General features: G+C 36.5%; 1 protein-coding gene and 1 long non-coding RNA gene across 2 annotated transcripts; both read right to left on the minus strand.

The window, feature by feature from the left end:
- Window positions 1-4,008: 4,008 nt before the first annotated feature.
- LOC591682 (clathrin light chain A) lies at window positions 4,009-9,063 on the minus strand. The gene is made up of 5 exons (XM_791234.5): window positions 8,858-9,063; window positions 7,485-7,573; window positions 6,638-6,770; window positions 5,722-5,833; window positions 4,009-4,768 (listed from the first exon to the last, which is right to left on the minus strand). Exons 1-5 carry the CDS (start codon window positions 9,030-9,032, stop codon window positions 4,591-4,593), a joined length of 687 nt encoding a protein of 228 aa, XP_796327.2. The 5' UTR covers window positions 9,033-9,063; the 3' UTR covers window positions 4,009-4,590.
- A 2,950-nt stretch (window positions 9,064-12,013) lies between these two features.
- Window positions 12,014-14,905, minus strand: LOC115919716. Its single transcript, XR_004061970.1, has 4 exons — window positions 14,841-14,905; window positions 13,287-13,380; window positions 12,718-12,857; window positions 12,014-12,168 (listed from the first exon to the last, which is right to left on the minus strand). It is a non-coding gene; the product is annotated as an uncharacterized LOC115919716 (long non-coding RNA).
- Window positions 14,906-16,294: the final 1,389 nt, after the last annotated feature.

Below are 16,294 nucleotides of genomic sequence, written 5' to 3' on the forward strand. Positions count from 1 at the left end.
TTTAAGAAAATGGACACACAATCGCAATTTTTGCTTTAATTTGAGACAGAACAGGAATAGACATTAAATCTAACCATGGTAACAGTGTATACAATACACAGACAGTATGTCTGCGATCAGCATTAAGAAGTTAATGTTTAGATTTTTGTTTATTTATGAAATTTATTGACGGCGCAAACGTTTCTTGCAACCATTCTTACTTTTTTTTACAGAACCTGAAACAAAACTAGAACATGATTTCCCCCAAAATAGATGATTAACGATATTTTAAATCACCGTAGTCATCTGACTTACATGAATACCGAATCTACGCCAGCCGGATCCATCTGACAAATAACTTTTAAATATTAACAAACAAGGATGTGAAGAATATTCACAATCTAGACCATACAAATACAATCATCACGCACTGATCATAAATAACAAGTTAATGACCAAGAGTGGAGCATAATTTTCAAATGAAATGCTCTCTCTCTCTCTTTCTCTTTCTTTATTTGGCTCACTCCCTATCCCTCTCTTCTCTCTCCATCCCTCCTCGATCCCCTTCCCTCCCTCGACCTCTTCCTTTTCCCTCTTTGTCTTTCCCTACCTCCCTCGCTTTATCCCTCCGACCCCCTTCTTTAATTCCAAGTTCCCGTAGCTTTATTTCCCCTCTCTTAAAAAAAAAAAATTATTTAAAAAAAAACAAAGTGAATTTATTTTCTCAAAAAAGAAAGAAAACGGAAATCAGTAGCATCTTTTTGTTTCAATCTGTCAGAATCTTTTCTATCAAAATACTGTAATATGTGTGAACATTTATAAAAATTAAAGAAAAGGGCATGAACAAAAATATCGTTAGTTTGAAAGTGGTATGTATTTCTTGGAAGACATACTGTGGGCTGAGGGCTAAACAATGAACCCTTCGTTAATCTGTGAACACGGGTAGGCTTATCCGACTATCGTTCTTTTGAAATCTCTATGTAGAGCTAACATCCGTCTCAATATCTTAGTTTTTTATTAATTTGTAGAAAACAAGTCAACCCCTGTATAAATACATTTACTTTCCGTACCCTCCGGTTAATGCTCGTGACTCATTGTTGTTTGAATCTATGTTTACTTTATTTGTATGTAATGGTGGGAAACTGCTCTAGTTCTGGACGAGGGAGGGAAAGACAAAAAGTGAGAAAATACCGACAAGTGTAATAAGGGAGAGCTTTTGTCATCGCGTACAAGATGGCGCTATTCCAAAGGTCTTGCAGTAGAAACGGGAAACCATTTTCAGAATTTTCAGGAACGATGCAGACCCTTTTAAAATGTCTTTGTGGATGATGAATGAATCAGTGACATGGGTCTTTGTATACAAGGGGGAAATATGTTATTATTATTACCGTGTCAACTTGTTTTGGTTTTTTAAAGAAAAGTATGCTGGGATTGACATCACAGCACCCCTTCAATCGAGACCCATGTTCTCTTATATAGCCACATCGTTCTGGCTCTCTTTCTTACTTCACTTTCATTCTAAATTCTCTCTCCTTTACTTACTCTCTCCCTCCCCATTTCTCTTCTCTTCTCTTCTCTTTCTTCCCCCTTATTTCACCCTTCTCTAGATGTCCTTTCCAATTGAAATACAACTATCACAAATTTGCAAATCGTGAAATAAATTATACCTGGACACAAAAAGATGATATGACTCGATTTCTATTCAATGCAATTTCAAATAAATACAAACATATTAAGTCTTTGACCATGATCACTGTTCCCACAATCATGAATAATCAGTGCCATCTACTGAATATTCATGAACTGAGTATTCCCCCATACTTAACTGAACTAAGCTAAAACAAAGTACGTGTACATGATAACTGATCTACAATGATACGTTATGTCGACAAGCATTGGTCATTGATCGAACAGTAATGAACATGGCTATAATTGGGCAAGTATATTTCGATACTGGGACATGGTGCTTGAATAATGATATGTATATTCCTGGGTTCGACTATTCCATAACAAAACAAGACTGATACAAGACCCCATTGGCCTCTCCACAAAAGTTTCTCAACCAGGTAGACCTGAAGTCATTTTGCCTTTCCCAAAACCCTAATTTAATAGCGCATTTCAAAGAGAATTTCCTGCACAAAGAGAAACCAAGTTTAATAGATGTATGGAGATATCAAAATGTGTAAGTACATTCACAAATGTACATGCATTGATAAAAAGTAAATCATGATGGTTAATCATCTGTATGATATATATGCATGCAATCTCTCCATCACCAATGGCAGTTCTTTTTTAATCGTAAATATCCACAGCCATCAAAGCTATTACTGTAACACTACAATGATTACCCCCTTAAGAATATTTCTGGATTGGATTGTGATGCCTTACAATTATGTGTATTTTCACAAAAATCCAGGGCTTGATGCTTTACTCGAGGACCAAGACATGTTCAATCTGGACCCCTTAAAACATTCTAATGTACAGAGATTGGTTCTCACAGACCTGTTTGAAACTAATATATTGAGGAGCCCTGCAAAAGAGTAGAAAATATTGTCGATTTACTACAGAAGTTATATCTGAAATACTAAACTCAGTGCATTTTGGAAATGATACAATTTCAATTAAAAATATTCCAGACATCTATATAGACCACTATATTTGGATTTTGGAGAAAGATTTCCTACTATTATATAAAATGTCTCTGAACTACATACAATACACAAAAACAGTAGCACTGACATTAAAAAAAAGAAACAAACTCTCATCTGACTCATATCACTGTTGACCATAACATGGCAAAACTTTGTGTCGAATACTGGTGTTTAAAAAGTTAAACTGATTTATGAAAGTACATGTATGTCATTTTGAAGAGCAAGGATCACCATTGACCCCTTTCAAGACATAAACTTCAAACGTTTTGCCACATGATGGTCAAGATCATTATTTACTTAGACTATTTTACAACAATGAGAAGGAATGAATGTATAATATAACTAGATGGAATTCGACTGCGCGCAGTCGAAAATGATGCCTCCGTCATAGAGCAATTTTACAAACCAAAACAGAAGAAATTTTTCAAATTCAAGTTCAATTGTAATCCATTAACAGGTTCTCAGAATATCGTGATTACAAACAATTTCTCATATACATATATGACCCTTTGAACTTTGACCTCATGATCCTAATATCTACTCAGCTCATTGGCTCTGCAAGATATCCAGAGTTAAATAGTAATCCATCTGTCAGTTCTAATGAGAATGCGTTCACAAGCTATTTTTGCATACATAATGAGCCCATGACCTTGGACCTTATGAACCAAGAATCTACACAGTTCATTGGCTCTGCAAGATACATAAATGATCTAAGTTTGGCAGGAATCCATCAATCTGTTCTAATGATAACGCGATCACAAGCTGTTTTTGCATACATAATGGGCGCTGTGACCTTTGACCTTTGACCTCGTTACCCAAAATCTAATAAGTTCATCGGCTCTGCAAGTAACATACATGACCTAAGTTTGGCAGGAATCCATCAATCGGTTCTTGAGATAACGCGATCACAAGCTGTTTTTGCATACATAATGAGCCCTGTGACCTTTGACCTTTGACCTCGTGACCCCAAAATCTAATCAGTTCATCGACTCTACAAGATACATACATGACCAAAGTTTGGCAGGAATCCATCCATCGGTTCTTCAGATAACGCGATCACAAGCTGTTTTTGCATACATAATGAGCCCTGTGACCTTTGACCTTTGACCTCGTGACCCCAAAATCCAATCAGTTCATCGACTTTGCTAGATACATATATGACCAAAGTTTGGTAGGAATCCATTGATCCGTTCTTCAGATAACGTGATCACGAGAACGGGACGTACGTACAGACGTACGTACAGACGTACGGACGGACGGACGGACGGACGGACGGACGGACAACCCGAAAACATAATGCCTCCGGCTACTTCGTAACGGAGGCATAAAAATATACATAGATCAGTGGATCATATTGTGTTATATCATATAGGTATCGTTGAGTTAGGCTGATGGAAAACCCACTTTAACATTTCAAATTCAAATAATTCCCAATCCAATTTATCTAATGTCCCCAAATTGTCTTCATGGAAAAAAGAACAAATTAATGAGAAAAAAAAATGATTTCTGTTAAAGCAGCTAACTGCTAATGATATTATATATTGAAAAGAAATGTAGCATTAATGTCTCAGGTATATTATATAATAGACCTGACCTCTTTTACAACTTGATCTCATTCAACTAAAAAATAAACAAAAATGTGTACTTGGTATCATGTATTGCTGGACATGTATATTACCAGTATACCTCTCCAATCTAATGTGGGCATAATTCAATATTTTAACTATAAAGAATAGACATACATGTAGCTGTTCTTAAAAGACCATCAGAAACACCGGATATGAATCTTAAAAGCACAGCTACACTTTCAGATTTGACATTCTGTGAAGTTTATTTATATAATGTTGTTACAGTATGTGAGTTTTGTCAAAGTCTACTGAAAAAATCTGATCCACTGAATCATAAACACAAAGTTACCACAAAGGTTGACGGCTATTTCTTGACTGCACTAGATGGGGTTTTATTTGGAGGGCTGGACACCCGATTGCTTTAAGTGAAGGAGTATTGACCTAAAGCGGGTGATGTCCTTGAGGTTCTTGTTGTTCTTGGGGTTGAAGTCGCAGAGACGAGCGATGCGTTCCCACTCCTGCCCTGGTGTGATCTCGTCACGTTCCTGGATGAACGCCTCCTCAGCCGCCCTGAAGCAAAGAGCAAGAAAGAACGATAAGATTCTATGGTTATGTCAAATCAAAAATAAAGTAGTTGCACTTACAAAAGTAGTTGCACTTACAAAATTACTTGCATGATCAATTATGCAATTTTAATACAGTAGGGACTTATGATACACATCAGTTACATCCAAAAATATAATGATACAGATTAAATAAGCACAGATACTATATCCTACCAGACTGTGTTCAAAACCTGTAACACATAAAATTATACATGCAGGACTTTCTGTATTTACGGTACTATCTCTCTATTCTGCAATATCCTTGGCTCTATTTCTGTAACAGATGACCAACAAATGTTTGTCTCCCTTTTTTCATCTCAAGCTTTTATCAAGGGGCACCCTATTTAAAGTTTCCTTTGCTCTCTCTTTTATTGGTGGTAGGGCATACAGTATGTTGAACAGCTTGTACTTCCCCAAATACAAAGGAAGCTTTAGGAACTTGGTATAAGTTAACTTCTACAATCAACTCTTATTATAACAACGTAATTTTCCAGTGCCACTTCTTCGTTTTTCAATCATTTCATAGCCCAGATAAAACAAGGTAATAAGCCAGTTCGTAAATACTAATTGCGCATGGGCAGATAAAGGTCATTTGTTTCCAAATTGTAAAACCCATCAAGACGAATACTGGTATCGTGCTCATGAAAGTTATGTAATTAGTATTCATTCATGCACTGACAGTACATTTATCTGATACACAGGTTGAAGTATTCTTCTCAAGAGGCAAACAAAAGAAATTCATGAAGCACCTCCATCACTTCAGCAGTGATTATTCTCAAATTAAGTGGGATGTATCCATCCTGTAAAAATCTGTGGATATTTTGGGGTCATGCATTCCCAGGCTATTTACAAACTGGCTTATTCCCTTGGTTCCGAGGGGGCTTGTTACACCATTGTACATCTCAACAAATGACATACCTATTCGATGCCTTTGCTTTGACACCTTGCTCTTCTCGCCTAGCGTACCAGTCTGAGATCTCCTTCTTAGCCGAAACCTTCCATTCTACTTCTAGCTCGTCAGCTTCTTCATCTATAAAAGAATATGATAATACACAGGATAATGACAGACTGTCAATGTAATAATGGCAGTTAAACTTACTCTGTAACATTGTTGAAGGTTGATGAAAAAAATTGTGTAATTTTTGTTTCAAATGTTACTTATTATATTCCTTCTACTGTAGGCCTACTAACCCTCTAACAGGCAACAAAATCCTGAGAAAATCCTCAAACCACAAAGATATTTATGGTTTTCTATGAAGGTGTCCCTTGTCAAACCTTCTAAAACTGATCAACAGTAAATTCTCCTAACCATTTTTTAATTTTCCCAACTGTTTTTCCTTGAAAATAAGTCATAAAACAGGCTATAAAAAATCTGTCAACAATTAAATGTCTGGAATGGTATATAGAGCCAATGTATTGCTTTTTGATAATTTACATTCACCTAAAATGTAATTAAATTGTAATAATATAGTTGGGAGAATTAAGGAATCGATCTGATCAGTTTTTCCCAATTTTTATCGTTAATAATGGTCCGTTTTCACTTAAATTTTCAGATTATCTTTAATAGTACATCTAGCATTGAAGTCACTACCTTAGCACCATTTTCTCTACTAATATCCTTTATATATCGATTACCGGTAACCTCCGTCTGAACGTCACTTTACCGTTTTAAAAATTATATATTCTTGTGCATGCAGTCTGTCTATTTGAAAAGAATCCATGTGCAAAGAAATACATATTTGGATTTAACTCTCCATGGGAAAGTTAATTTTGAGAGATAGAAAGTTCAATACTTCAATTTTTCTTACAATGAAGAATCTGAAAAACATCTCACCTTTCTTTTCGAGGATCTCTTTTTGCTCTTCCCTCCATAGGCGGATCTTCTCTGGTTCATTTGCTCTGTTGTCTGCACTTGAGATGGCCGAATAAAGGTCTGAGGGTCCATTTGTTTGCAAGTCATCAGCGGGCTGTGAATAGAAGCAGACAAAGAAAAGAAGGAGAAGAAGGAGAAGATCAAGAAGAAGAAGTAAAAGAAGCAGGACAAGAAGGAAAAGTAGAAGAAGAATAAGTAGAAGAAGCAGGAGAAGAAGCAGGAGAAGAAGCAGGAAAAGAAGGAGAAGAATGAGAAGAAGAAGTAGAAGAAGAGGAAAATGTTGAGGTAGAGGAAGAAGAAGAAGAAGAAGAAGAAGGAGAAGAAGAAGTAGAAGAAACAGGACAAGAAGGAAAAGTAGAAGAAGAAGAAGAAGAAGTAGAAGAAGCAGGAAAAGAAGGAGAAGAATGAGAAGAAGAAGTAGAAGAAGAAAAGGAAAATGATGAGGAAGAGGAAGAAGAAGAAGAAGAAGAAGAAGAAGAAGACGAAGAAGAAGAAAAAGAAGAAGGAGGAGGAGGGGAAAGTGCAAAATTAATGTCACTGACATACATGTAACATATCATGGGAATTGATTTCTTTCTCCTCTTGAAAAAAATGTAAGTAATAGACAATGATTCAAATTTGAGAGTTACTGGGAATTTAGAAAGCCATTCGCCCTGTGTAGAGTGGAAGGGGCTAACGAGTACAATTGTTGTGATAGCAAAAGCAAAATTTACATAAATGTCAACACCGAGAAGACTGCTTCACAAACATTTGCCCTTTGACTGCTACAAAGGTCAAGCATAGCTTTCAGAAATCACTGTAATCTTACCGTTTCACTATCCATGCCACCACCCATACCACCACCCATGCCAGCAAGGGGATCTAGGTCATCTTGTTGCTGAGTAGCCGGAGTTGCATCTACAAAGAGAAAATAAGATATCAAAACATGTTATGTCATCAACTCAAAATACAAGTTTTAACACTCAAGGGATAATAATAATAATAATACTCAGTTTTTATATTATTATTATTTAATATTAAGGCCATGTAAAATTGATTTCATGTTGATCGTCCCCGCCCGCTTCCTTTTTTGGGGCCGCCTCCTATTTTTTGTTATTTGTTATTTGTTATTTGTTTTTTTTTTTTTTTTTTTTTTTTGAAATTTTTTTTGATTTTTTTTTTTTTGAAAGAAAAAAAACATGAAAAACACTGCTAAAATGGCTCTATTTCTGATTTAAAAAAAAAAAAATTGTCGGCGGCCATCTTGAAAAAAAATAGCCTCGACTGTCAGGGAAAATGTACCGAGCGGCCATTTTGAGCGGCCATTTTGAAATATCAAATATCAAATAACATGGTACACCCTCCTCCTCTTTTTCAAAAAATCCGGACGATCAACATGTAATCAATTTTACATGGCCTAATACGACTAGTGGATCGTAAGGGGCACTGGTCCAAGAATAAGGATTGTCTTCGTAAATGCGGACAGACAAGAAAAAAATAAGGATCGTCGGCATTTTCACGGACGCTTGTAATGCGAAAAAACAGATTCCGCAATGATTCTTTTGATGCATTTCACATTGACTTTGTACAGAGACTTTCACGTTATGAGCGATAACTCATTGGAAAGAGGGACAACCCAATGTACTGGGGGTATTTTATTACACAGAATCCGTTTTTTTCGCATCACCAGCGTAGGGATCGAAAATACAAACTTTAGCGAAAACGCCGGTGATCCTTGTTTTTGTGAACGCATCTGTCCGCATTTATGAAGACCATCCTCGTTTATGCGTACAATCCTGACCTTAGGGAACCCGAAACCGCAGAGCTTCGATTAAACAAATTGTCTGCGAAAATGCAGACGATCCTTAGAGGGTCTACTTTTTAAGACGCAATTTGTCCGCGTTTATGCGGACAATCCTCATTTTTGGACAAGAGCCCCTGCTGCAAGGAATGGATGGTTAAGATTCATAATTATTTAAAGTCTTGACTACATCTGAATGAATTTTGTTGTTGTTATCGAATTCAAAGGTCAAAGTAAAAGTCTGAGTCATAGTACTACCGGCGCCGGTTATAGTCATACATTCTCAATCTCATCACAATGCAATGCAGAGCAGTTGCACACACATTTACGTTGCGGCTAGCTAGCCTACGTCTACGGAAGGGGATTTGCCATTCACCAGCACCGAATCACTACATACATACCGGGGACGGTTTGTGCGGGATCTGAACCAATTCCGAAGTCATCATCTTCAATTCCAGCAAGTTCATCCTGTTCTCTGGCTAGAAATGCTGCGGCGGGATCTTCCTCGGTGGCTGGAGGAGGATTTTCGGCAGCAGGAGCTTGGAGATCATCGAACTCAGCCATACCATCAGCCATGTTTAATGTGGATTAGAAAAATCTGGTTCTGGTTAACGCGTCCAACATATAACATGCACCTTCCTAATTTCGCTCCCTACACTATTGGAATTCGAGATACAATCTAGACGTCAAAGATGAGTAATGGATACTAAATATTCCCTAATAATACATGAGCTACCACGAAAGTTTCTTGAAAAATGAAACAAAATCAATATGGTAACTTATAGAATTGATAAAATGGTAACATATTAAAACATGTCGAGCTTGGCTAATCATCGCTCAACACCGGGCGATGCAAAATATGTCGATTTAGAGGTTGGGCGAACTTGGCGACCCGAAACCGGCTGTACATTAGTATGCAAAATGTATACTGGGCGTTCTCGGAAGCTTTCGGATCATATCGTCATAACTCGGAATCACGCCCACCTTTTCCACTGATGACTAAATGATTTTGGAAAGGACTTCGAGATCACTTTTATTTTATTTGCACAATGCAGTACTCTACGGAGCCCGGGAAGGGACATGGTAAAAATATTTTTATCTCGTTAAAACGAGATAGTTATCTCGTTTTAATGAGATAGTATCTCGTTAAAACGACATAGTATCTCGTTTTAATGAGATAGTATCTCGTTAAAACGACATAGTATCTCGTTAAAACGACATAGTATCTCGTTAAAACGAGATAGTTATCTCGTTTTAATGAGATAGTATCTCGTTAAAACGACATAGTATCTCGTTTTAATGAGATAGTTATCTCGTTTTAATGAGATAGTATCTCGTATAAGTCCATTGCATACTGGAACCGGGTGGTCCCTGTATTAAGCCTATGGGAGTGAGAGAATTCAGTAGTCCACGGGTTAACAACATAATACCCGCGAGGCTAGACCAGGCCCCCCAAGCTCCGCCATTTTGTCCGGATCCATTAGAAGCCAAAATAAGCCCCTTGCATAATTCATGAGCCCTATGAATTATGCATTCTGAAGGATGCTCCCCACGAAACGTGTCATACTGCGTGTCATACTGCGTGGTGTACTGGAATGATGTTCACTACATGGTAAAAGACAACACGCGTATATGGGTAATTTATTCATCACGCTGCGCGCCAGCAACGCAAGTGATTCAGCGAATCAGCGTAGATTATTCTGATGCGATCACCGTTAGGTGAAATACGCGCTCGAACTTGTATTATCGATCACCAGTATATATATAATATATGTAATATGTAATATTCGATATAACTAGGTTGATTGTAGTCTGTACTTTGTTCCAATATGTTATAAATTATAATATGTAATAGGGATTAATTCATTCAATATAATTGAGATTACTGTATTTTGTACTCTGTAATTGGTTTCAATATGTTATATATTACAATTTGTATGAATTAATATTATTTATTGAGTGAATACAATAAAGAATATTACAAAACAAAAAAAAATATAACAGCTGGTGTACCCAGAATGCATCGGGAAGTGGACCTCTCGTTGTTGTGTTGTTGTTGTTTTTAAATATGGGGGAGTGGCCTTAACTTCATTGAATAAGAAATACTGATCCGATCTTATTCCCTTTTTAGTCTATCAATAACTGGGTCTGTTTTTGTTTTATTAACTCAAACATGCTATAAGCCATATAACAACACATTCTCTGGCTATGATTATACATGTTAAATATGCTAATGTATAAAGTGTCCTTATTTTATACAAACAAATTATGTGGCAAAGAGGATGGTTTTTCTCCACCCACTCTCATCGTACCTTAATGATTCCCCTTCTCTCTCTTTCTCTGTCTTTCGTAAATTATCTTCTGCAACTAACGGTTTGTTGTCTTGACTGAACAATCTGTTGCAGTTCCTTTCTGTCTCACTTTCAGTCGTAATACCATTCATTTACATTTACTCGTTATCAACTACGATCAACCATTGATCCATATTCACTCCATTACTGTCCACATTTCACTTGGATTATCTTCACTTTTCCTTTTTGCAGCCTTTGCAGGAGCTTTGAACATTTTTAATGTAGAGACCAGAGAGATCGGAAAATATGTTAATCATTTTATTCGAATTGAAAACGGAAAGTGAAACATTGTTTTTCAATATCTTGACATATTTTTTGTTTAAAGACAATGGAATTTAACACTGGAAATTTTGAATTGGGGCGCCCCCCCCCCCCCTCCAAAAAAAAAAAAAAAAAAACAGGAGTGGTACCAGGGTTAGTTAGTTGGGAGGCCCATGTCCTTTATAATTTTATTTTTAGGAATAGTTTTCTCTTTTTTATCAATTTGACATTGGTATACCGTTAATTTCACTGGGAAAACCACCCCTTACCTTACACATCAATACTGTCATTACTTCTAGTAACAGTAATTCTATAATTCAAAACGTTTTCATTTTCTAAATCCTTCTAATATAAACACATAACAAATATAATATTGTTTACACTTTTGCAACCTGTTACATGGTCCATTTAGAAACAGCACCAGGAAGAGGATAACAAGCCCCCCCCCCCCCCTGTTTTCTTAAGCTAGGAAGTATCAAAACATGATTCTATTAAAATTAGCAGTTTGGATACAACAGGCAATGATGATTAGCAGTTTCCATATTTAGTGCATTTAGAGGGTTGTCTTTCAAACCTTCTTACATACAATACTTGAAGCAGCAATAATGTAATAATCTACAAAACTTCAAATACAGAAGTCCATAGACTGAGGACAGGTAAATGAATTTCAACATGTATAATTATAATTATAAATATCATTGATTGATTCAATCTTTGATATAGACTGATAAATCTTTATCACTCAAATTTCAAGGAAATTTCTTTCTGCCCAGCACTCAGTTTCATCCTATAAGATGGTAGTTGACATTGTTAAAATGTCATTAATGTTTATTCATTGATGATTAGTTATCTTTAATTATTTGAGAGTTGACAAGATGATAAATTCATTAGCTTTTTTTAAATGTGGTATTCTACAAACATATAATACAAATAATAAATAAATAGTATGTAAATATTCAAGATTAAGCCCATCTCTACTGTCCTCTTTCATTATATGAGGGGGCATCTTTAAGACGTAGTCCCATGTAGATGTCTTCTGCATTCAACGATGAAGTTGTAGGCTAGTTTTCAGAAGAAAGGGCTGTGATGATAACCCAAGTCTGTTGAATGGAAAAATGAAATAAGATACAGTGTATAAGAAAATAAACAACAACTAATAACATACACCCTGATACCTGCTCTGACAAAAAGAGGAAGGACTAATATTCACTTGGGGTTCTAGTGGGAAAACCTAAACTTTTTTCCTACAAAACTAGTTACTGACCACATGTTAGATTATTCCTGATGATCCCATTAAGACAATAGGCCTGATGGAGCTTGGATCAGACAAGTATGAAATAAGTAATACTGGTACATGTACAATGTACTTGTAATGTAAACTTGTGGTCATAAATGAATAATACTCGGTTTACATAAAATGACCAAACAACTTGGAACAGAGAATGTACAGGAAATAATGCTATTGAAACATACGTTATGTAGACTTATATTTCATGTATATTGACATTTTAGTTTTAATCTAAATCACAATTGTGATATTCAGTCAAGTATTCTTTTACAAGTCAATGGACAATGAAAAATATAACTGTCAGATCTATAACTTTCTGCATGATAAATGTGTCCTACAATAGTTTATTGGGGGTACCTACATGGTATATTAGCACACTTGCTTGTATGAAGTGCAGTAGGCCCACATCTCTAGATATGATTCTGTCAATATCTGTTCTTTATTCCTCTCCTGGGTTTGTAATCAGCATGCTTTCATCATCCACTGTAGAGAAGCATCATCCTACATAAGAGAAAGCAATGTAGGTATTTCAATTAAAAAGTGATAATAATAGATACAAATCAACCATAACTCATCGTATAAACAGACTTTCGTTAATCTTATGTTGTGTTCTTCTTCATCTTCATTGCTCAAGAAGTGAAAGGACCACTTACAAAAAAAAAGTAATGAGTGGTCCTGTGTATACCCTACATGTATGATCATTATCATTATTATGTAGTGCTTTGAATGTGCATTAGACATCGTTCTTCTACACACAGGACCTCCTGTAAATAAGGACAAACCCCTTTGTAAACAAAGAAAGGGAAGAACTAGAATAAAATATTCCCTCCACTATACACACTTGAAACATACACTTAGTTCCATTTCCTTTTTAGTGAATTAATAGGTGGTCGTTTAATATTTGTGTGCTAAATATCCTGAAAATTTTACCTGCATGGGACTTTCAGCTTCATCTTGAAAATATAAGAAATGTTGTAATGTCTACTCATCAGTTAGCTCCTTCCAGCTCTTCATCAGTTTCCATCTGTTGGAACAAAAAGAAAACAAAATCAATACGACAATCAAGGCGTCCCTTTCTCCTTAACAAAATAAAAATAGATCTAGCATAAAAGCTATTTTTCACGTCATGGTTGGCCTTAATTTTAATAAAGTGTGGAAATCAACATTCCAATTTAATGGACCACAGTACAAAGTAAAATCAAATGGAAGATTTAACTTGTGCCTCAAAAAGTGCTTCATATGGCCTATAAATATAAAGTAGTCTCAAGTAGAATTGGTTTATTAAGACAAGAAGAAGTGGACTTCATGAGTAAACATAATTGTGGAAAAGGGGTCTTCTCTTACACAAATAGATTTATCAACATGATCTGCACAATTCAAAGAAAAAAATCTCTAATAATATATTAAAAGTAATAACAGGAGTCAGAAGCGTACGCAGGGGGGGGGGGGGGGTAAACCCCCCTACCTTCATTTTTTTTTATGTGTATGTTTTTCTGGAACCCCCCCCCCCTTTTTTTAGAGTTGGTTTTTTTTTTGTTTTTTTTGTTTTTTTTAATACAAAAAAAAAAATCCAAAAGGATGACCTAACCCCCCCCCCCCCCCCATGCTTATTCAGTGGCTGGCTGAGTCGTTGCGAAATTTTTGGTCCGATTTCAAAATGTTAACCCCCCCCCCCCCCCCCTCCCCCTTGAAAAAATCCTGCGTACGCCACTGATAGGGGTCTAGATCTAGATCTAGTAGACTCTAGTAAGGTCAAGGTCTAAACTCTAATGATAACTTGACAAGCATGCTGGACCCACACAAAATCTAATTATTAAATAAACAAATCCTAGTGTTGATGTTTTTTGAATACTTTTTATTAATAAGTTCCAGGTTTAAAGTTACATCTAAATGAAATAGGATTTCGAGTTGTTTGATTATCAATGGTCACAGATAATTTTGGTCTATATAAAGTTGACACGGATGCAACTGAGCGAACGGATGGCACTGATAAGTAAAGCCATCAGAGTCAACATCTATGATCTACTAAAGATTTTAACAAGAATTAATCCACTTGGATTATCAAAAAAATCATGCTTCAGAGATTATTGTAAGGTGTAACGTTAAATCTATATTTAAATTAAATCGATGATTGGTGAATTAGATACATGATGACGATCAAATCTCAAATAAAACTTGATTAGAAAGTTTGATCTTGATGCAGATGAGCACCGAAATTCCCCGGGGTGGGCCTGGCGGAACGGCCGGGCCCCTAACTGGAGTACTAGGATGAAATGACGGCAAACCGCAGTCAAACTACTTCATGACGATGAAAATCAAAGTTCAATTTCAAGAGCAATAATTTCCTAGTCTTTTCACCAAAAATCTGTTGAGAACGGTCTCACAATGTAACGAAATTACCGTAGATCACAAAGACTATTGCAGCTTTTTCAAAATTGATGACTAAATTCACTTAATCTACTCATATTTCAATCAATTACTCACCCATTCTCAATGAACTAAATCTTCTCAGTTTGTGCGAGTATACGTACAAGGCCTGGCATGGCATGGCCGCCTGGCTATATACGCTATTACTAGTACTGCATTAAGCTAGCAGCGAGCGCGCTAGCGCCAGCGCGCGCAGTCTAGTCTAGCCTCGCGGGTATTATGTTGTTAACCCGTGGACTACTGAATTCTCTCACTCCCATAGGCTTAATACAGGGACCACCCGGTTCCAGTATGCAATGGACTTATACGAGATACTATCTCATTAAAACGAGATAACTATCTCATTAAAACGAGATACTATGTCGTTTTAACGAGATACTATCTCATTAAAACGAGATAACTATCTCGTTTTAACGAGATACTATGTCGTTTTAACGAGATACTATGTCGTTTTAACGAGATACTATCTCATTAAAACGAGATACTATGTCGTTTTAACGAGATACTATCTCATTAAAACGAGATAACTATCTCGTTTTAACGAGATAAAAATATTTTTACCATGTCCCTTCCCGGGCTCCGTAGTACTCCATAACTCATAGATGAAATTATAGTTCGATCGTCTGTACATCCATATGCTTTTATGCCATATGCTCGCGGTTTTTAGAGATAAATAGATAGGACGTGGCAATAATGATTCATCAACGTAACGTGTCTGTGGGGTCTGTGGCCCCGGTTTGTGACTCCATCGTTGTATATTTGTTCCCCTTCAATCAATACACCGAGGTCTTTTTATGTCAAAATTAAAAGTTTTTTTTTTCAAAGGAAAAACAAACACACAACAAATTGAAACCGATCAAAACATTTTTAGATAGAAAAGAAAAGTAAAGGATATGTAGCTGATAATGAGAGTCTATTAGTTAATAATAATACAATGCCTGCGAGTAAAACAATCCTCAAACAAACAAATAAATATATAGAAAGATTCAAAATCAGAGAGTGATTTAATTTCAAACACTATCGCAATTCATACTCTCCAAAAATTAACTCAGGTGCAATCTCAATAGCCCATTATATCCCACAGAAATCATGTTCGGATTACGTAATACGACATTGTATGACTTGTATTAAAATGCTCGCGCGTTTCAAAAGTTGATGGACTTCTCATCCCCCCTCTCTCTCTCTCTCTCTCTCTCTCCCCCCCTCTCTCTCTCTCTCTCTCTCTCTCTATCTCCCTCCCTCTCTCTCTCTCTTTCTCACTCTCACCCCCCTCTCTCTCCCTTTCTCTCTCTCTCTCTCGCTCTCCCTCTCTGTGTATATAGTGCCTCAGTCTCTAGTCAAAATCGCCCTACCCTACCCACCAGGCGGGTACGCAGGGGGGAGGGGGGGGGGGGGGGTCGGGGTCAACCCCCTTCAGTTTTTTTTATATGTATGTTTTTGGGGAACTCCCCCCCCCCCTTTTGATTTATTTTTGTTAATTAAAAAAAAAAATCCTAATGGATGACCTAAAA

Source organism: Strongylocentrotus purpuratus, unplaced genomic scaffold (assembly GCF_000002235.5).
Source record: "Strongylocentrotus purpuratus isolate Spur 01 unplaced genomic scaffold, Spur_5.0 spur5_scaffold_7, whole genome shotgun sequence".
In the NCBI taxonomy this organism is placed as follows: domain Eukaryota; kingdom Metazoa; phylum Echinodermata; class Echinoidea; order Camarodonta; family Strongylocentrotidae; genus Strongylocentrotus; species Strongylocentrotus purpuratus.